The following is a 23,537-nucleotide window of genomic DNA, read 5'->3' as shown; positions in this document are numbered from 1 at the left end:
ATAGCGCCACCAGGAGGCCGACATATGTAAAACACATTTTCTAATATTACTCCTTCAGATTTTATCCAAATTTCACACAAATCGGTACACATGCTCTTCATAGTCATGTGATCAAGACGGGTTTGTTTGATTTCTCAAAATCCACCCTCATTGGCTACGATTGGCTTCTAAACTTTTCAGGAGTAGCCCGCTTTGTACCCGTTTTGTACAAATCGCCACAACTACTCATAGGCTTTGGAAGAAATGCCACTTGACAGTTTTCAAATCAGCCTCATGGTGTCGCTACAACAGGCCAAGCCACGTCACACACACGCACGCATGTACGCACACGCACACACACGTTTATATTGCTCCTAAACATTTTGCCAAACATCACACTCACACTCCTATCCTCCTGGTGGAGACCTGTGCCCAGAAGGGCACTTTTTCTAGTTTGTTTTGTTTTGTTTTGTTTTGTTTGTTTTTTTTATCAAAAAATACAAAGCAATTTGATTGATTGATTGATTGATTGAAGTATTTATTAACAGTTTGGGTACATTTCACATGAAAGCACAACTCAATACAAGACTCATGTGGACGACACACTGATAAAGCATTACACTTGTTTACAACATTTTCAATTCAGCACAACATTTAGAGACGTACAAATATACACTTCTATATAAAAAACAGGAAATCATGTAAGGAGGTAAAAAGGGAAAAAAATATATACAGTAAAGGGGAAAGTGGGTGGGGGGGGGGGTGGCAGTGCTTCCCCAGTGTCCCCCCAGTGCCTACCCAGTGTCTGCCCAGTGCCTCTCCAGTGCCTCCCCAGTGCCCACAGTGCCCTCAGTGCCTGCAGTCCCTCCCCAGTGCATCCACCACTCCCCCCACCAGTCCCCCCCCCCCCCCCCCCCAGTGCCTACCTAGTGCCTCCCCAATGCCTCCCCAGTGTCTGCCCAGTGCCTCCCCAGTGTCTGCCCAGTGCCTCCCCAGTGTCCCCCCAGTGCCTACCCAGTGTCTGCCCAGTGCCTCTCCAGTGCCTCCCCAGTGCCCACAGTGACCTCAGTGCCTGCAGTCCCTCCCCAGTGCATCCACCACTCCCCCCACCAGTCCCCCCCCAGTGCCTACCTAGTGCCTCCCCAATGCCTCCCCAGTGTCTGCCCAGTGCCTCCCCAGTGTCCCCCCAGTGCCTCCCAGTGTCTGCCCAGTGCCTCCCCAGTGACCTCTCCACTGCTTGCCCAGTGCCTCCCCAGTGCCCCCAGTGTCTGCCCAGTGCCTCCCCAGTGTCTGCCCAGTGCCCCCCCAGTGCCTCCCCAGACAGTGCCCCCCCCCCACCCCCAAGTGCCCCCCAGTGTCCCCCAGTGCCCCCCCAGTGTCCCTCCATTGATTCCCCAGACAGTGCCCCCCCAGTGCCCCCCCAAGCTCATCACATTTGGGCAAGTGGCTATGGCCGTTTTTAGCCCAAGGAGTGTTTTTTGTGCAAAACTAATGCTTAACTGCTTCATTGAGGAAATAGGTCAATAATCCACAGAACCCTGTATGAAATACACCTCACATGTCACATGCTACTTAAAGCATAATTCAAATGTTTGCCTTATATTGGTTTTCAATGGTACCCCAACGTTCAACCCCTGAATTTACCATTATCCAAAATGTATATAATAATCGATTTTTAATATGTTATTTGGATGACCCTAATGATCATAACAAACCTTGAATGATTACTATTGCAATTTATTTTTAGCTTACATTGACTGGCCTAAAAGGCTAAAAGGCCCTCTACACTGTCACTATCGGCTAAACAGCCCACAGTGCCCTCCAGTGACACTGCATGACATTACATCAGTGGCTAGCTCCTTCCTGGCAATCATGTTTTGTGATTCATACATTTCAAGGCCGCCTCAATGCTTTTCCAATGGAAGTCATGTGGTTTGACCAAGCACTTGTGTTTGATTGACCCCCTCCCCCATCAAACGCAAGTGTTTGGCCAAACTACGTGACTTCCATTGGAAAAGCATTGAGGCGGCCATGAAACACAGACGGAACACAGAATGTTCGTTTGAAATGTGTGTATGAGGCCTAACCCTGACTCCTATAGTACCGATTGTTGGTCACCAGGGTACACTGGAGTATCAGGAGCTAATCATATGGTTCTGCCTCCTGTTAACCTTAATTGCCCGGATTTATACAGACGGACCGAATGTTATCCCGGATGTGGGTGTAGCAGCTAAATGTAGCCAAAACACTAGTCTTGCGTAGCGAGACAACTATTCCACAATCTCCGAATGCTACATAGAGTCTGGAACTATAGCCCCCATGAGCTGAGTAAGGAAGCTGCCATTTCCGTTCAGAACAATATATTTAAAAATATCTTATTATAATAATAGCTTATTTTTTTATTTCCTTTTCTGCTAAGCAACAAGCTATGTTTTCTATTTATATTAGGATAAATGTGCGCGACTGTAAAGACGAAACGGAAGTGGCGAGGAGGCTCCACTTCCGCTTTATCGCTTACGCATGATAGCTCTTCCGTTGGCCCTGACTGTATGATGAAGCATTTGGAAATTGCGAGAGGCAACAGTCTGGTAACGCGAGACTACCAAAACACTCTAACGGCGATCGACAACAACGGGAAGTATGATTAAATCTACCTGGACAGCGAGGGGCCGTCTAACACATAATCTTTTCTTAGAATTAGACGGGATGATTTAGATCGCGAGTTATTAACGTTTTAAGATTTTCGGTTTCGTCGGCTAAACAGGGGGGGAACATTTTCGATGACGTCCCACTGTTGTGCAACATCGAGCATTGCGTAACAGGCGCTCCTAGGCTATGGAACGATGCGATCGGTTTTGATATCATTAATCTCCGTCCTGTTAATCAATCTCCGTCCTGGGCATCAGAGTGTACTAATTAACAGGACGGAGACCTCCGTCTGGGGCCCTTAAACTTGGGCTTCTATTCTCAATGCCCTCTCTCACTTGCCTATTTGCATTTATAGTATCATGAAGTTCCAGACATGATGAGCCAGGAGCAAGGAAGATGGCAGAGACAGGAAGTAGAGAAAAGAACAATAAGAAAAAAATTAATTGCATTTGTCTTTTCATACCCGTATCTGTCCTGTGTTTCACACCTACTATACTGCGGTGCTGCTACTATTACTCCCAACGTTGATCCCCAACAGAGATAAATAAATAGCTTTATTAATAAGTGATGATTCAGTTGTCACTCTTCAACAGGCATAGGGTGATAGAGGAGAGGGGTCAGTGAGTCATAGCCGCCCTACAGTATGTGCAGGGCAGAGAACATATTGATTCTCCCATGGCACAGTGACATTGAAGCTGTTAGATTGATGATTTTCTCATGAAAAGAATACTGGTTTCACCACTGTAACAATAAAGTTGATTCTGACATATTCACTCTGTTTTCATACCGTATTGTATAGTATATAACTTCATTAATCACACAAAGGAAATGGATACAGTGGATACATGAGGAATATACTGTAGGCCAGAGATATAGACAGAGTTACGCAAACTGCGTTCACTTCATGGGGCCAGTCCAATGGCGGCTCTCCTACATAGACTTCTATTGAGCATGGGGACAACCAACTGGGACAAGTCCTGGACCGGAAGTAGGCAGAAATGCATTGGACTCAGGCAACAGCCCAGCTTTAATGATCTTTAAATCCCTTTATTTTAGATTGTTTTGTAGTAATCGTACAACATAAACATTAAAGAGACTTTAGTTGTTAATATACAATACTTTAAAACAGTTGTCATGTTGCACACATGCTCAAAATAGCTCTTATTTGCGCCGCCCTCGTTGAAATCAATGTATTTCCAACTCCAGCTTGTCTCAGTTCAGGCTGCATGAACAGCGCTCCAGCGCTCGGTTTCTGCCCCCTCTATATGATATCGTAACTCTTCTATTAGATGGCTCTGCTGTATTAGCCTATATACAGTACAACACAACATGGCTAATACGATGTGGGGCTGATATAGCCTATGTAGCTTCTCTCTGTCTCTGTCTCTGTCTACAGTGTCAGCCAGCTACACAGTGGGGGAATGGATACATATAGGCAGTCAATCTACAATGAGTATAATGAGGAATATAAAATCTATCCACACTCCACAGCAGAAAATATTTACAGCAGATTTCTTTAGCAGGTCTTTAATTGTGAGCAAAGAGTCATGAGCATTTAGCAATTATTAATCTAAGGACAGAGCAGAATGCCTGGTGGCTAAGTAATATAATATTATGTAATCATGTAATATATTACTCTTGATTCCAAGTAATAAGTAATATAATATTATAAACGTTTTTTAAATGTTTTTTTGTGGCTTTTGCCTTTATTTTATATATTTTATGGAGGGACAGACAGTAGGCTGACAGGAAATGGGGAGAGAGATGGGGGGAAGACATGCAGTGAGGGCTGTTGGGATCGGGGGTTGAACCCACGGCACACTGCCAGACTGGGTTGCCAGCCAAGGTGCCTGGACCACTGAGCCATGGCCCATGCCAACCTAAGTAACACATAGGCTACTCTCCTGAGCAATATTGCCCAACACTGCTGAAGAGTAACTTAAACACTGCATGTAAAAGAGTGGGTGAAATTATTTCTTATAGCTTACAAGCTACCGCATGAATTGCAGTGTTACATAAACTATAGAGGTTACTCGTGTACTCAATCATGCTGCATACTGTCGCACAACCGTACTGCGACCACCTCACCTATGACGTATCCATCCATGATGGTAACAGGATCATAGGACTTCCCAAAACAAACTGGTCAAGCTACTACTTGGCCTCACTCCCCGAACCCACCGTCACCCCTGCCCATTTTGACAGGCTGGAATGGCTTAGGGTTGACGACAGAGTACAGCATCTTGCAATGGGTCTGGTCCACAAGATTCGCAACACCACCAAGATGCCCAAGTATATGTCTAAATACTTCCTTAATGTCAACGAAGTCCACACCCACAACACCAAATGGAGTTCAACAAATCATGTCCAACCCAGATTTGGCACAAACAAGGGACTAAATTCATTCCGCTCCTATGCCACAAAAATGTGGAACGCCCTACCCACAGCCATTAAGACATGTGAATCCCTTGACTCCTTCAAAACTGCTCTCAAAGGGCACCTATGGACGGCTGCAATTCGAAACATAAACATTAAAGAGACTTTAGTTGTTAATATACAATACTTTAAAACAGTTGTCATGTTGCACACATGCTCAAGATAGCTCTTATTTGCGCCACCCTCGTTGAAATCAATGTATTTCCAACTCCAGCTTGTCTCAGTTCAGGCTGCATGAACAGCGCTCCAGCGCTCGGTTTCTGCCCCCTCTATATGATATCGTAACTCTTCTATTAGATGGCTCTGCTGTATTAGCCTATATACAGTACAACACAACATGGCTAATATGATGTGGGGCTGATATAGCCTATGTAGCTTCTCTCTCTCTCTCTGTCTCTGTCTACAATACAGTGTCAGCCAGCTACACAGTGGGGGAATGGATAAATATAGGCAGTCAATCTACAATGAGTAAATTCATTCCGCTCCTATGCCACCAAAATGTGGAACGCCCTACCCACAGCCATTAAGACATGTGAATCCCTTGACTCCTTCAAAACTGCTCTCAAAGGGCACCTATGGACGGCTGCAATTCGAAACTGGCCCCTGTAATATAAAGTCTGAGTCCCCCCTCACCCCGTTTTTCCCTACTGTATATGTTGTTCCCTTTGTTTTACATCACCATTACATCACCAAATCAACATGAGTTAGGCTTTAATATATTAGCGCCCCTCACTTCACGCAGGTTTTTTTATATAGAAGTGTATATTTGTACATCTCTAAATGTTCTGATGAAGTGTTGTAAACAAGTGTAATGCTTTATCATGGTCCCGTCCACAGTAACAGTTTTTTGTAGTGACTTGTGCAAATGGTACTTTCTTTTTAAATGTATTCAAATGAAGAAAAAGTTGAATGTCCGCACACAATATAATCCTGCTCCCCGTCCTTTATATTATTTCAACCGTATACAAGTTCAACGTTTCGCCCCTCCGGGCTTTCTCAAGTTACATGGGTACCGTATTTAAAAACTGGGATACATGCATATTGTTTTCCTCCTTTACATATTATTTTGAAATGTACCCATTCTGCATAATGATAATAAATACTTCAATCAATCAATCATTCAAAACTGCACCAACTCTATGGTGGGCACCCATAGGGGTGGGCAGTGGGCATCAAAGGAAGATGAGTGGGCACTTTTTCATTTTCATTTTCCCAAAATGTTAATGAATAAAATTATCATAATGCTTAAAAACTATGATCGTGTGTGTGTGTGTGTGTAACTGTTATAATATCCATCCAACATGCACCTGCTTCTTCCCCAGGCCAGCAAGTGGCTGACTATCTCCCACTGTATCCGTGCTCTAGCCTCTAGATGGCTCTGCATGGCCTCTAGCGCTGCGTGACACGCGTTTTACGCACGAGAAGGGGGTCGTCTCTGTGTTTACTTCCGGACTTGGATCCAGAGATCTCGTTCACACAGAGAGCCGCAGCAGCAGTAGCAGCAGCTCTAGTGGTGGGAGAGCAGCAGCCAGCTTTATGCGCTAACAACAACACGGCAGCCGGGGACACGGATTCATGACAGAGGGCACCGAGCCTTTCCAGTAGCCGCCGCATCCCCAGGACGAGTGAGCTCCACTCGGCCGCGACACTAGCAGCAGCCCGCGGGCGGACCGGGTCCGGGAGGAGCGCCTCGCCGCAGAACAGGACGCCGCTGAACGCTTCCCCTTCAGGCTCAAAGTCACTCTGGGGCTACTATACTAGCTAACTGAACTCATCATCCCCAGTGTGTGTGTGAGGTTGATCCGAGACAGGCGAAGGAATCAAAACAAGGACATTTGACATTTCGATTTGAACACAGAGATCCCCGGCAAAGAAGAAGAGGGGGAGAGACCCGGGGACCCGGCGGGAGGGAGGGAGGTGGGGGGACAGGTTCTGGGGATCAGGCGGGGAAGAAGAGGCGAGGGTGGTGGCTGGATCGAGTGTGTAGTGTAGGGGTCGGGTCGCCTCCTCCACAGCTCTTCTTGGTGGATTCATCCCCCTGCCAGCTACCGTGAGCTCTGAGCTAGCTACAAACATCACCATGGATTGGCTGATGGGGTGAGTACTAGACGGTGTTGTCTGTCACCTCTCGGCCGCCGGCCGGAGGCACCGCGGAGCCGCCGAACGGTTCCCGTCCCGTTCTGCTTCCCCCACATAGTCGCTGCTCTTGTGTAGCCTTGTTAGCTTAGCCTGGCTCTGTCTGAGAGGGCAAGGATGGGTCAGTGGCGTCACAGACAATCGCGGAAGCCTGTAGTTTCTTGTGCCCCGGCCTTGACGCCTGGCGAGCATTTGTAAATAAATAAAATACAAATATTTATTTTCAATACAATTTCCAAAGTGTTTAGAAACTAGTATATATGAAGCTACAAACATATTTGCATGTTTTGGCTGTTCAATGGCCCCCAATTAATCCGCGAAGCACTTCCGCTATCTACGACGTCACAGATGCATCCTTTTTGTTTTTTGTGTTTTTATTCTGAGGTGTTTAGCTCTGCCGAGCTAGCTTTAGCAGCATAGCAGCCTGGTTAGTAACGTTCTCATTTTGCAATGGCATTGTAACTCAAGAAGTGTAACCCCACGTTAACGGACCGCTTGGCCGGCATGCTGGGTACATCTTTGGCCTATATTTGCTGCCCGCACAGCCATGTCATGTCAGCGCCCAGATTAGACGAGGAATATTAATTTCAGTCATTTCAGAGAAGCCACAACAACACAGGCTGCTGCTGCCTCGGTAGTTTATTTATAGGAACGAATTTACGCAGCGAGTTGGCTAATGGTAGCTGCTGGCTGGCTGCTGCCCGGTTAATTTCCCTTGCAAGGTGCAGCGTACCCACCAAGCAACCGTCTCTAACTATATGCTGCTGCTAGCCCGGCCAGCTGTCATGTCTGACACAGAACAGAATACAAAACAGTAGCTTTGCTTACTTAACGCCTGTTGTTGGTGTTTACCAGCTGACATCGTATATTAGTCATTAGTTACACACACACACACACACACACACACACACACACACACACACACACACACACACACACACACACACACACACACGAACCCTAACAGTTTGCACATGTAACCATTTGGGTCCATTTTGGTTGCACTCAGTTACAGATGGATTCACGAACACTGAGGACAAGCTACTAAATAAAACACGAGCATATTTGGTGATTGCAAATACATTTTCGCTAGCTATGGAAAAGGGATGTTATGGCTTGAATTGATGTGGCCCTGGGAGGTCCTGCTAAAATGTGTGTGTTTGTACTGTAATGGTGGAATATTGTGCGATGTGACAGTGACACCTCCCTGGAGATGGTGACACTGATCTGCTTTATGTACAACTGCTCTTTTTGAGTGGTGCAAACCACTCCAACAACTGGCTTTGTTAGTACCCGTGTGTGTTTGTGCCTGTATGGGTGAGCATGGTTGCTATGGTTAATGTACAGTAACTATAACATAAATGTGTAGTTGCACCACTCAGTTCACACAGGTGTGATTTTTAAATAGAAGAGAGGATACTCCTCAGTGTACCAAATCGGGCCTTCTATCTCAGGATGACAGCTTGAATATATTGGAGACCCTTCTTTTCTATAGACCTACATCCCACTTTATTTCCCATTTTTACCAGGCTTAATTTGCAATGGATATGTAAATGTAATATGTATCCCAATCTCTACCAGAAGTTCTCTTGTCTGAGTTAGTTTTCTTCAAATACATGTTTACAATCCAAGTAAATATGATTAATTTGTCAAAGCGTGAGACATATATTGAAGTTTTAAGCAACGGATATGCACAGTTGTTTTTACGTGTGACCTGGTTTTCAAAAACACAGCATCGTCTCAGTCTGTTTTGACTTAACTCTGTGCAGCAGAACCACCACACAAGCCCAGATATCATTTCAGGGACTTTTAGCAAAAGAGCGGAGCATTTTGTTATGTGGAGCGTCACAAAGGGATTTGAGTCACTGTTGTAAGGTGTGCCGTTGTCAGGACATTCACTCGGCTGAATGGTTATCTGGCGTTCTGTTGTGTGAGCGAAGCCCTGGCAGAGCCAAGGAAGGGTGGAGGCCTGTTTTGGGTGAATCTGTACCGTGTGACATTTTAGGTTGAGAGATAACAGCACAGGCCCTTTATTAACCACAGCCCAAACACCAGCCAGCAGGCCGGCAGCTTTGACTAGGGTTGTGATCCTTCAGGATTTTAACGATTCCGGTTACTTAACGATTCCCTCTGTAACGGCCGATTCCTTAAAGGTTCTCTTTAACGATTCCTATTGGCCGAGGGTTCCAAATGGACCCCAACAGGTCTGTAACATCTTGAGAGTGTACGAATGGACCCTAACAGGTCGAGTCCACTTGGTTCCATTTGTACACTTTCAGAGTTATGGTGGTCCTTGAAATTTAAATAAAGTTTGAGAACCAATGGTATTGTAATTGTACAGCAGACGTGAAGTCCATATACCAGCTCTGACAGTGTGATAAAAGCCGTTTCCAGAAACGGTTCCAAATGTGATGGAACCGATTCTGGTTCCTCAATGTTGGTTTCAGTTATCCGGATCCCAACCCCAGCTTTGGCTAATAGTTTTCCTTTTTGTTTGTTTTGTTTTCATCTTGTGTGGTTGTTGTTTGCCCTCCTCCTGACATTCCTCAGTGCTGTCACTTTGCTAATGAGTAGTTGCATTGACAGGTCTCATGTTCTTGTGATCTATGGGCGTTACAGTAAACTCCCCCTCTCTTTTTCTATCACACATCTCAGCACACATATTTTATTTTTTATTTTTTTAGCAGTTGGAGTTGGTGCCGTCAGACGTAAACTGGTTTGCTCGGTGTGATATGATTATGACACAGGGATTTTAACTGTAAGAGCAACAATCAGTTTGATGTTGACCTCGGAGGGTGGGAAGATTGAAAGAAGTGCTCATGATCACCTGTAAGAAAAATTGCAAAAACATTTCTAGATTTTCAGAAATGGCAAACATGGCAGATCTATAACCTCACAACGTGGCGCAATATGACACATTGTGAGCTTGTAGATCAGATATTGTCAACGTTACATGACCAAGTATAGCCTAACCACTTCCTTTTTCGTTCAACACAACATCTGAAAATAGACCATTTACAAGCTCACACATATTGTGAGCTTAATGTCTGTTTTTGTGGATTCATTTCCTGGTTTTGTGTGGGTTAATTGCTGTCTGCACCCATAGCAGCCCCTGGCAGTCGTCCCATGTTTATAGAAGGACAGAGGTCAAAGGGTAGAGTTAAACCCAGGCAATACTATACCACCAATGTCAATATGCTGGACGGACTGATGTTATACTACTGTAGATGTAGCTGCTATCTATTACACAGGTACTATGAAGTGTCAACTTGTTTATTTTTATTTTTGTTTATTCACAATATTTGCCATTGACAAGGAAAGGAGAAATTAGGTCAAATGTCCGCTAAATCTTGTCCCCACACATCTCATATTTGCCATTTACAATGAAAGGAGAAATTAGGTAAAATTTCCGCCAAATATGACGTAAATTTAACCAACCAATCACATAAATTCAGTAACAGTAGTTCATGAGATGATGTATGATGATGTATAATGATAAGAGCTCCCTTCACTTCACATCAGGTGTGATTTTATTTTTTTATTTTTTTGAGGGGCGCTAGCCCCTCCTATATACAGGTTTAATGTTTGTTTTTAGTTCAATGTTTGTTTTAAATACGCCATTGACAATGAAGGGAACAATTTCGTCATTCGTCAACACAAATGCCATTAACAATAAAGAGAATTTCATGTTTTTTTGTCACCGTTTGTTTCACATCACGGTCATCACCATTACATCACCTAATCAACATGAGTTAGACTTTAATATATTAGTGCCCCTCACTTCACACAGGTGTGATTTTTGTTATAAATATAGTACTGATTGGTCGCCATACTCGCCAATAATGTTTCTATTGTCTCCCTCCATTAAACTGCCAGGCCACTGCCATGACGTTGGTGTATTGGGGCCTATCCTATTGGGGGGGGGGGGGGATCCTATTTCCTTTTACTGCGTGCGTGCGTGCGTGCGTGCGTGCGTGCGTGCGTGCGCGCGCACGCACGCACGTGTGCCCTGAATGAATGCAAAGTGAGCAGGCGTGCGTCCAGCAGCATGCGTCACTGATAGAGTGGTGCCCATGAATGCGTTAACCAAGCGTGTAATTACTCCGAACACAGACCCTGGGTGAAGGACGACACAGGCAGGGCTTGTGATAGAGAGAGCAAGAGGTGGTGGGATGGAAGGAGGGAGTGAGGGAGGAAGATGAGACGACTGGAAGAAACCTGTCATCAGGGCCAGAGGGGGAGGCCGAAGGTGTGCGCTCGGCCCGAGGAGTCCCTCTCCTAAAAAGACACGTGCACAGGAGGCGACCATCCTCCTGGGAGCTGGAAGAAAACGGAAGGATGGAGAGAGAGAGGGGCTGGAACAGAGATTGGCTGATAATTATAAAGGGCCCTACAGGGAATCCAGTGGAAGGCCAGAGCTAAAGAGCAGCCCATGATGAGCACTATTCTATTCAAAGAAGCAAATGAGGGAGGTTTATGCAGATCTGAAACGCTGCTTGTTGTGGACGATGACACGCAGCTAGAGCAAAGCAGAGTTCTGTCTTCTGGGCTGCTCAGCTGTCGAAAGCGCAGAGCTGTGTGTGTGTGTGTGTGTGTGTGTGTGTGTGTGTGTGTGTGTGTGTGTGTGTTTGTGTGTGTGTGTGTCATTAACACAATATATGCCCAAGACGTCCACAGAGGTCCTAGGAACTACCGCATGTAGTGCCCAGGACGTCTGTGGACGTCTTTGTAAAGACATCTGTGGACGTCTATTTTTTCTCAAAATGTGGGTGATGCGTCCCTGCGTGGCACTCAGCCTCAGGTGTTGGATTGGGGGCAAGTCCCTGTGACATACTAGCATGATGTCCAGGGATGTACTCGTACATCATCATGGCTGGGAGGTGTACTTTCACATTAAGCCACCTCACACTACAGAAACGAGCCATGGCACATGCCCTAAGTAAATTAAGTCATGGTTAAATCCTGTGTGTGTGCATATGCACATAATTGTTACTCGTCTTAAGCCAGACTGTGTTGTTGTGAGGAGGATGAAGCCCATCAGTGTGCTTTGTTTTCTTTCTCCCCCCCAATCGAGCAGAAAGAATGTGTCCTTTCGCATCACAATGACCTCATCTGTCCGGTTCCGGAGTCAGACAGGACGTTACATCACAGGGGAGACGTGCAACGCCTAAATGTGTCTTTCCCTGCTGGGGGAGGATGGGGAATGGGGGGATGGGCAGGCTTGACAGATGTTTAATCCCCTCGCTTTTGACTGATTAATGCTGAGAGAGGAGAGATGGATGGAGATGAGATCTAGTAAGGGCAAAGTGGAGCAAGCCTCGTGCAGCCTGACCTGGGTGAGCACACGGTAGTCAAATGTACAGTAATGTGCACTATGTCTGTCCTGTGACAGGATTTAATGGCAGATTATGGACAGTGTTATCATGGTTCTGTGCTGCACTGGGGGAATTGGAAGGTCCCACTGTTTTTTTAAATCTCATGATGATTAGCTGTAAGTTGCTGTCTCCTCTCCTTCACTTTTGTAGAGGAGCTTGCGTTTTTAACCGTTTCCTCTAATTGTGTCCGGGTAGCTCAATCGGTAGTGCTCTCGACCATAGGATCATGGGTTCGTTCCCGGGCACCGCCAACTCAGTGAATGAGTAGCATGGCTTGGTGCAGCAAGTCGTGCGGGAAGTACTGGGAGCTGATGGTAGGTGTGGCCCTCCACCTCAGCAATCCATCTCCCAGGGGTCTATAGGGCATTGTAACAGGGATAGACTCCATTTCCCAGGGGTCTATAGGGCATTGTAACAGGGATAGACTCCATCTCCCAGGGGTCTATAGGGCATTGTAACAGGGATAGACTCCATCTCCCAGGGGTCTATAGGGCATTGTAACAGGGATAGACTCCATCTCCCAGGGGTCTATAGGGCATTGTAACGGGGACAGACTCCATCTCCCAGGGGTCTATAGGGCAACAGACTTCTTGTGATGTGACCTTCCGCCAGAAGGAATCTAACTAGCAACTGCTTCTGGCGGAATGCTCTGTCTGATAAGCTTTATTATTGATATCAAACCGGATCGCTGATTTCTATTTTTTCATTATTATTTTGGCTTGGCCTTTCCTTCTTTAGCGATCCTAGACCGGGTTGTGCAACAGCGCTGCCGTCCACCGACCATTACACAGGCTGACTAAAAAGCGGAATAACTCCTAATCTACGGGGTTCTCCATGGTTTGGATAAAACGCGTGATGTTCGGAGGTCTTTGCTGATTATCCTGTGGAGATGGAAACATTGGTGCTTTCTAGAGCAAGGATGGCTATATTTTAGCTCGCTAGCATTGACGCTATTTATTTAGCATTAAGATGGACGCCCAAAACAGGATGTCGGTCCTGTGTGCGCACCCTTAAAATCGCCTCGGCAGTCTGAGTTTGGCTGTGCGTCCAGCAGGTGGCAGTATATGAGTTAACTACTTTCTATTGGTTCAATATTTTCGAAACACACAGACGTAAAGGGTGTTCAATAGCACTGATTTATGCAAAAAAAAAAAGAAGAACCTCAAAACGGACAGCAACGATATGGATAACTGGATTTGTGGAGGAGAAACGATAAAGAAAGGTTTCCTGTCATTTGCTATGGTATTGAAAACAAACAATATTGTAAAAGAAAAAGAAGACAATACTGGATCTGTGTAAGAGAAATAATAAAGGATTTTTGGAAAATTGGAAATTAATTTTGTGTGAAAAATAATCGCTAAAAAAATCGTATCGTGAACCTAATATCGTGATTCGAATCGTATCGTTACATGCCCTTGTTACATGTCTTCTTATTTGTGAATAATGTGCGTGGCAAGAGAAGATGCGTTAATCTTGGACCTCCTGTATGTTGTTTCATTAGGGCTAGCTGATATGGACAATTTACAAAATCCAATATCACAATACAGTATTTTTTATTTTGACCGAATGCTTCGTTCGGTATTTTGACCATAATGTCTCCCCCTCCGTCTCCCCCCCCCCACCAAATTGTTTTGAAAATAGATCTACAAGCTCACAACGTGTCACAAGTGTGCGTTTATAGTAGATCTGCTAATGTCACTATTGATAAATATGGAAGGTTTTTTAAAGTGTCACCATTCACCAGCACTAGATTGAGTAATATCTCTTTTATCGTTTTGACTCATGTTGTGTTATCAAATGGGGATTTTGCACTCGGCAGCCAAGTCCTCGTTCAAACCCTAGTGTATTATTTTCCACCTCCACCACAGACACCAGGCAGCCACACACATGGTGTCAGCCTAGGTGACTGTTTCTGCTGCTCACGTCACGTCACAGATGCAGCTCTGATAATAGACGGTGACAGACAGGCCGACGTGTTCTCGGTCACTGTCTGTCACCTTCTCTAGGACAGACAGTGACTTGACAGAACATCAGAACGTCAGGGCGGCGTTTTGCTTCCCAGTCTGGTCTAATTCTAGATTCACCATCATTCGCACAGGCAGACAACACAGAGAGCATTGTTCTATTGTAGACTTCACTTTAAGGTTATTAGGATTGATCTGAAGAGGCAGTAACTCTAGCCAGTTACCATACGGTCCCTCTGTAAAGTCTGTCTGAAAGACCCATTAACTAGCCTGCTACTGCAGCCGTGAAGAGTGCTTCTGTTGGCGTACCCTCTATCAGATCGCACTGTAAGAACCACACTCTATTAAGAATCAATTTATTGTGTCGGGCGCTAAAGTTATTTTACGACTACACACCCAAAGGCAGGCCGAGCCAAGCTTTAGCTGTAAGAGCATGCAAACCAGCCAAGCCTTTTAAAGATGGGAACATTGTGTGGTTATCCTAAATGACCCTGTGCTGTGAATGGCACCTAGCCCAGTATCCAGGCGTGAGTTGGATTCACCGCAACACCTTGGACACATGCAAAAATTATGTCAAATTGCAGTACAATGGTCAGCTCACAACAATAGTGAATATACCTCCCTGTTGGCAATGTGAGATATACAACTTGTGACACTTGGTAATAAGACCCAATCATTCGGTGAAGAGAAGGCTCTTGTGTTTTTGGATACCGGGGCTAAACAGCTGTTTATCAAACCATGCACGCTAACGTTCAGTAAAGCTGCGGCGACTGTCTGTCTTCATTGGAATCTCCACTGTAGCGGCTCTGGGCCAGGTTTCCCTAAAGGATTAGGCTCAATGAGCATATTTGTGCATCAGTTTACAATGGAGCTAGCATGAACTCTGTGCCCTGATGCTGCAGGGAGACAAGGCCCTGGCTTGGGGGCTGCTGACGTCAGGCCGTCGCCTCCCCCACCTCCCCCAACAATGCTGTGTGAAGTCATAGTCTTGAACCGCTGTCAGAGCGGCGAGCAGTCTAGTTACTAGTTCACCAAGGAACATCGGGGCATTTTCTCATTTCACTTGAACCTCTTGACCTCGCTGTCTCTTGCTATGCTTTGCTCTTTCTGCACGCATCTCTTTGCCTGTCGCCCCCTCTGTTGTCTCTCCCGCCCTCTCGGAGGATGCTAATGTGTCGAGACGTTTGCACGCTTGGCTGCTGTCGGAGCCCGTCTGCTCGACCTTGTGGTGCGGACTGTTAATTTAACTCTTCAGAGTGTAGAAATGGACCTTCAAGGGTTATGAAATGAACACTCACGATTTGACTGTGTTGGATTTTGCTGTCCGTTCTTATACTCTTGAGTTGAGCTTGAGCACTTAACTCCTACAGGATATACTTATAGTTATATGATGAATAGTGAAAATAGCACAAGTACAAGATCAAAACGTGTCACGATGCAACACAGCACCCAAGATGCACCCTGTGCAGGGTCGAACAGCTCCGGCCATCTTTTATTTATTTTTTTGTTTTTGTTTTTGTTTCTGTCTGCTGCTCCCATCACCCACTAGGTAGCAAACAGGTAGTGCAAATGGGAGATCAGGAAGTCTAGGGAACTGAGGGGAAAGAAGGGTCGTCTCGGAGGAGGTCCGGGTTTTAGTCTAATTTTGTGAAGCGTTCGCAAATAAACAACTTGTCAGACAGCCACCCACTCCGAGATGCGTCCCCATTCATTTAGCTGTTTACTGTGGGCTCTAGCTGTTAACAGCATGACTTATTCATCAATGTTCTTCTTATTTTGGGATGAGAAGAAAGTGAACATTGGTTTCTCAAGGCAGGCGTTATTATCATCACCTCGGAGTCAGGCGATCCTGGCAGCCTGAGCTAGGAGACGGTAACGCAGCGTGCTGGAGAACAGAGCAACATGGTCCCTAGCAGCCTCACAAGCACAGTGTGCCACTGTGAGAGATAATGCCACCACTACAGCCACTGTTGGACGGGAACCAAGTACATTTACTTGAGTACCAGCACTTGTTTTTCAGAGAGATATGAAACCTCCATTGAATGCCTCTTGAGGAGGTAGCCCAAATGGCCAGAACTCTGTGTGGAACACTAGGAGAGATATGAAACCTCCATTGAATGCCTCTTGAGGAGGTAGCCCAAATGGAACACTAGGAGAGATATGAAACCTCCATTGAATGCCTCTTGAGGAGGTAGCCCAAATGGCCTGTGTGGAACACTAGGAGAGATATGAAACCTCCATTGAATGCCTCTTGAGGAGGTAGCCCAAATGGCCAGAACTCTGTGTGGAACACAAGGAGAGATATGACACCTCCATTGAATGCCTCTTGAGGAGGTAGCCCAAATGGACAGAAATGCACACACCGACCCATTAAGTTATGTCACATCTGCAACGTTTGTTTACGAAGCCTAAACGAAATGTAATTTGTATTCATATGTTCCACTGTTCAATGCCAAAAACACAAGTAAGTCGTCAATCACAATCATTTGTGTAACAGTTAAACGTCAACTAAAATGTCATGATCATGGCAGACAGAATGACACTCCTGAGTCCTGACTGAACACTGTTGTGTGCTTTGTGTCGTCTCTTGACATCTCACTTTCTCTCACTCCGTGTCTTACTGTGCTCTCTCTCTCTCTCTCTCTCTCTCTCTCTCTCTCTCTCTCTCTCTCTCTCTCTCTCTCTCTCTCTCTCTCTCTCTACGTCTTCCTCTTGTTTCAGGGTTGGGGAGAGTCTCTCTCTCTCTCTCTCTCTCTCTACGTCTTCCTCTTCTTTCAGGGTTGGGGAGAGTCTCTCTCTCTCTCTCTCTCTCTCTCTCTCTCTTTACGTCTTCCTCTTCTTTCAGGGTTGGGGAGAGGCCCAGAGATGAACGAATGTGATACCAGAATGACTCGGCAGTTTGCCTTTCAACAGCATAATGCATTGGCGCAAAATTGGAGAATGAAAGCACAGGAAATATCCCTGTGTAGTCAGTATTTGCAGCCCATTTGGGGTAGAGCAAAAAAAAATACAGGTCTCTAACGATGTCTCTGCAACCTTTAGGACGCACAGAGTGATGATCCAGCGTGTACTGTGAGCGCGGTGCAACCAAACACTACTAGATCAGCTGAGCGTCAAACCCTCTCCTCCCACTTAATTATTGAGCTTCAGCAAACTAGGCCTCTGTACCACCCTGTAATAAGTGACACACATACTGTATGTGACCACATTTGAGGGACTGAGGGACTGCCATTGGATGTTTTTGAATTTCCGTTTCTTCATGTCATATGAAAGCAGGGAATCATAGCTTCAAATTGACATATTGGTTGTTCAGTTTGACCCACCAGTTTTGGAGATATGGCTTATAGAATAATGTCTTGCAGAAAACAGCGAGTTGAGAAAACAGGCTTGAAAGGTTCACTTCTGTGGTCTCTAACATTACACCTAGCTACATGTTTAAGCATTTATTTCATATTTACATGTCGATTTCAACTCTGACACTTATTTCAGACATGCTCTAGTATGTGAAGAGTCTGCCTGTGCTATTGACTCATTTTGAAAAAGATGGCTGTGTTGAAACCATTGCTACATTTTCACAGTGTCAGTGTGGATCAACACCAGCAGATAACATGGCCTAAATCATCACTGTTTTGTCATGTCCAGAGTCTCAACACAACCAAATATTATGATATTTTACAGCACTGTGTGCTTCAGTATGTTGACAAGCTTCATGGAGATGCTAATTTTCCTTTCCAGCTCGATTTGGCACCTGCCCAAAGTGCCAAAACTACTAGTAACTGGTGTACTGACCATGGTATTACCAAAGATGGTTTATGTATGAAGATGGGCCAACTTCATTGGAGCCACTAGAGGTGAAATGGTACACAAAGCCTACAAATGGTCTCCTAAATATAGTAGGCGTGGTTTGCTTCTCCCCGACCTCCACCCTCCCCCCCTGACAACAACACTGTTTCCACACTCAGTCTAGTAGGTGGCGGTAATGCACCATTTAGGTTTGCCAACCGCCATGAAACCCGATAAGACAACAACACTGACAAGTCATTTAACAAAGTACATTGAAAACAACTGACAAGGTGTACTTTTGAAATAGTTGTTTTAGTTTCTCGAAGTCCTCCAACAATATAAATTCATGATTTGGATCTATCTCATTAAAAAGTCTCTCCCTAATAGAGTTGTAGAATGGACAATAAAAAACTAAATGCTTTTCATTTTCAATTTCCTTTAGATCACACAGACTACATAATCTATCCTCCTCAACCGTGCCTACATATCTGCCTGTCTCAATATGCAAACCAAGTATGCCAGCTCTAATTTGGGCACATAAGGATAATTTCTAATCGTTTTATGTCCATTCATTTCACATTATAATATTCACATATTATCATCTTAAATATGGGGTCAGAGCCCCCTATGTGTTGTCCGTGAAATTGCAGATGGACAGAGAGAGGCTTCCAGACTCATCTCAAATCTCGCGAGAGTTTGTTGCTGGGATAAAGAAATGTCATTAACAAAGTAGATTTTCTCCTGATTTGTCTCGCAAAAAAAAGCCATTTTACTATGAATATCTTGTAAATATTGTGTGCCTTGTGATGATTTGGTCCAGTATTTAGTTCAGTGACCATGGAGTTAAGGAATGGTTCAGAAGCTGTGTTCACGTTCACTCTCCCATTGGAAATGAATAGACTCCAACATTCTTCCTGTCTCCTAATAATGTTACCGCCCACCTCACGCAGATACAGGAAGAAAGCAAAGTTGGCCTCTCTTGCTAATTCTCCTCTTGGGTATTACTGTGCTTAACTGACCAGTCAACTGGCCTGACCTGAACCCCACAGATAATCTTGGTTGTATTGTCAAGAGGAAGGTGTGAGACATAAGACTGAACAATACAAATTAATTTACGGCTGTTATCAAAGCAAACCTGGGCTTCCATAACACCTCAACAGTGCCACAGGCTGATCACCTCCATGCCACGCCCCATTGATGAAATAATTTGTTCAAAAGTAGCCCAGACCAAGTCGTAACTGCATACATTAATATACTTTTCAGATGGTCGACATTTCTCGTTTAAAAAAAAATATTTTTTAGTGGTCTCGTAAAATATTCTAATTCACTGAGATAGGATCTTTTGATTTTCATGAGCTGTACGCTATAATCATCAATATTAAAACAATAAAAGGCTTGAAATATTTCAGTTGTTGTATATCTAAAATATAAAAAAATATTTTTATTACATTATGGCAAATAATGAACTTTTTCAGATTATTCTAATTCGTTTGTATGGATCTGTATGTATATTACTTGTTATAAATCTACACGCTAACCACTTCAAACCTGGTGCATCTGTATTTTGGGCATGTTATTGTAGGCCCATTTATGTTATCTATATTTTGTACATTTTACCCATTATGACCAGGAAAGTGTTTTCCTGTAGAAGTAGCTGAGTTGAGTCTACTTTTTAGGATGTTTTGCTTGTTTGAACTGAACCGTTGAGTTCAACTTGTGGCATGGCCTTGGGCTTCTGTACTGTGTGTGTGTTCCCTGTGTTTTTACTTGGCAGGGGGAGTGGAACCATGCTATGACTTGTGTTTACTTTTTTGTTTGTTTCATAACGCGCTGGACTGGCACTGCCAATGGATAGAATGAGAGGATGGTGGGTGGGGGCTGACTGACACAGGGTGATGGGTGGGGGGCTGGCTGACACAGGGTGATGGGTGGGGGGCTGGCTGACACAGGGTGCCAACCAGTGTCGCAAGATTTTGTGAGAGAAATAAGCAAGCAATGGAAAACAAGCCCAAAAGAAGCGACTAGGCCACATGAGCACATACTGTATATACTCTATACATCGGCTATTTGAAAATAGCCAAATCTACAAGCTCAAACACATGTGTGAGCTTGTTGTTCGGCTATTAAAAAAAATCTTGAAATAATATATTTTTACACACACACACACACACACACACACACACACACACACACACACACACACACACACACACACACACACACACACACACACACACACACACACATTGATTGATTACTTTATTAACAGTTTGCAAAAAAAGCACAGTTTAATTAATACTTATACAATGTTAAAAGGATTGAACCCAATACAGCACTATGGCTTCATTGGCTTGTTTCCAACAATAACGAGCCTATGACCCAGCACACATTATGTGAGCTGCAGTGCAGTGCTATAGATGTTATGTAATGTTTCACGTGTAGGCCTACCACTCGTTATTGTCTCCACCAGGCCGAAGGCATGGGGAGAGAGTATGTCTTGCACTCTGTCCGTGTGTGTGTGTCCGTCCGTCCGTCCTTCCGTCCGTCCTTCCTTCCGTCCGTCTGTGTACAGCTAATCTCCGGCACCGTTAACCCGGTCGATGCCAAACTTTGCACACACACTCCCTGGATGCCAACGATGAACCTCTGCCCCGCATTTTCCAGAACGGCCTGTTATAGCGCCACCATGAGGCAGCTTTTCACATGTTTTACCTAAAACTGCACCGATCTGCGTGAAACGTTGCATGCACACTCCCTAGAGGCCAAGGACAAACCTTTGACCTGCATTTTCCGCATCTGCCTTTTATAGCGCCACCAGGAGGCCGACTTTTGTAAAACACATTTTTTGATATTACTCCTCCAGATTCTGTCCAAAAATCTCACAAATCGTTACACAGTATCTCTATGGTCATGTGCTCAAGTCGGATCTGTCCGATATTTCATATTCTTGCCTATAATTGGCTTTCACAGTTTGCAAGATTGCCCCGTTTTGAACAAAAGCCTCAAATCATGAACGCAGCATGCAATTTACGTGAAATCTTTCACACATTTTCTTACTGGGCTGAGGAATATATCCCACCCTTTTCACATTGGCCTGTTATAGCGCCACCAACAGGTTGATTTTTGCAAAACACATTTTTGGAACAAAATGCCTCAAATCATCCAATTGCCATCAAAGGCAAACATGTTTATATTACTCCTAAACATCTCACACAGTCCTATCCTCCTGGTGGAGACCTGTGCCCAGAAGGGCACTTTTTCTAGTTGGATATAATAACATCAGATTAAGGTAAGAAAATGTATTTAGGTATATAATCTTGCAGCAAATGAGTTTGACTGTTTGTAATGGTTAGGCATTCCACATTTTGGTGTCATAGCAATTTAACCCCTTGTTTGAGCCAAATCTGGGTTGTGAACGTGATTTGTGGAGCTCCCTCTGGTGTATTTTGACAGGTACATGGGCAGTGATGTAAATAGGTAAATAGGTTTTCAATGTAATGAGTCCCGGGATGCAGGGATGGTCTTTTTAGATGAGTCCCAGGGACATTTTATAAGTCGCAACCACTATAAGCAACTTTACAGAAAAAGAAGCCCAGAGTCGCTTACAATAAGCAGACATGGCAGCACTGGTGCCAACATAGTCGTATGAATGATCACTCTCACACCAACGCATGCATAAACATACACTGCGTATTCATGTTGCCTGTATCAAAAAACGAGGACATTTTCTTCTTAATTTCCCACACGGATTCCATTTTAATTCATTGGGTCCTCCATAGACGTCTCGTCAGTCACTGAGGCCTGGAGGGCAGGTAGCTACCGAGTTGTCAGAGATGATCATGTTCATGAGGTGCTGCTGGCTAAAAGCCGACTGGAGATCAGCTAAAGAAAACAAGCCGAAATTGATTAAATCAATTAATTACCAGCTGCATTATTATTATCTGCGGGGGTCCGCTATAACTGGCTCTGTGTGCACACACACACACACACACACGCGTGTCTGCTGCTGCACACAAACAGTGCAATCCCGTGGTGAAATAAAAGTTGGCGTGCAACGTTGACAGTGGAATCCGTTGGTGAAATAATAGTTGAAAGTGGGCGTGCGATGTTGACAGTATAGGTGTGCACAGCAGCGTATGACTCCAAATGCCATTGGCTGCAATGCTCTCCCATTGGCTGAGAGCAAAAATGCTCTCCCATTGGCTGCAAAATGTGTGTGGTTGCCTAGAGACGAGGCTGCCAATGAGAAAACCAGCTGACTAGAGGACTAGCTTGAACATCGATGATAGACTCAGCTTGCTAATTGCTATTGCATAGCAGCTGGTAAAAAGAGAAAAGAAATGGAAGCTCTGTCCCCTGCAGCAGGAGAGGGCCGAGATAGTTTTTCCCACCTATGCACGCAGGGTCAAATGATCTCAAATCTGTATGCAACTCATTGTATGGTTCACCGGTGCACTGAACATTAAAGGAGTGGTTCACCGTCCTAAACAATTACTTATTTTCTATCAATTTCACACCCCATGAAGCCTTAAGAGGAGATTTCTTTTTTGTTTTTGTCGCATTCCTAAGCCAATAATTTGATGACCAGCGGAGTCTCTAGCATGGCGATTCAAAGAGTCTCCTACTGATCGATGACCCGGTCATGAAATGACTAGCCTCGGAAACCCAGACATTTTTATTTCCAGGGAGAAAAAAAAAAGTCTGGGGCCGAGTCCACTTCAATTCGGCATACAGTAGCGCAAACGTCGCTCTCTCTTTACCGATTACTGATCGTCTGCACCATTGTACATCAGGAATTCACCAAAAACTAAAAATAACCATGAATTCAAGGCTTCATGGGGTGTGTAATTTATAGGAAATAACAAATGCTATTTTCATGCTCGGACAGACACAGGCAGCCAGGGACACAGGCAGCCAGGCAGTCAGAGACACACAAAGCTCCGTGATGAAGTGGTTGCACCACAGGTTGCAATACAGTGTGGAATGGTCAGTGCCTAGTCGATTAAATTAACAAAAAGGCTCTTAGCTAGAACAAACCGTGCCTTTCCGTGACGACGACTTGTGATGTGTTTACCTTCAAATGCTATTCTATAAGCTTTGAAGCTGACAATTGTATTTCAATGAAATTGCACACATGTACAGACACACTCCACGTGACGTCAGCAAACATGTACACTTAGAGTATATATTAATAGAGACGGCACCCGGAGGAAAC

At 44.7% G+C, this 23,537-nt stretch overlaps 1 protein-coding gene across 1 annotated transcript in view; it reads left to right on the top strand.

The window, feature by feature from the left end:
* Positions 1-6,466: 6,466 nt before the first annotated feature.
* mob2a (MOB kinase activator 2a) overlaps positions 6,467-23,537 on the top strand; it is a 101,001-nt gene continuing 83,930 nt past the window's right edge. The window contains exon 1 of the mRNA XM_079500722.1: positions 6,467-7,161. Within this exon, the coding sequence (XP_079356848.1) occupies positions 7,145-7,161 (17 nt within the window). The 5' untranslated portion in view covers positions 6,467-7,144. The remainder of the gene's footprint in view (positions 7,162-23,537) is intronic.

The sequence above is a fragment of the Electrona antarctica genome (assembly GCF_951216825.1).
Source record: "Electrona antarctica genome assembly, chromosome: 5".
Classification (NCBI taxonomy): Eukaryota; Metazoa; Chordata; class Actinopteri; order Myctophiformes; family Myctophidae; genus Electrona; species Electrona antarctica.
Note: the sequence above shows the minus strand (reverse complement) of the source record. Positions and strands in the feature narration are given on the sequence as shown.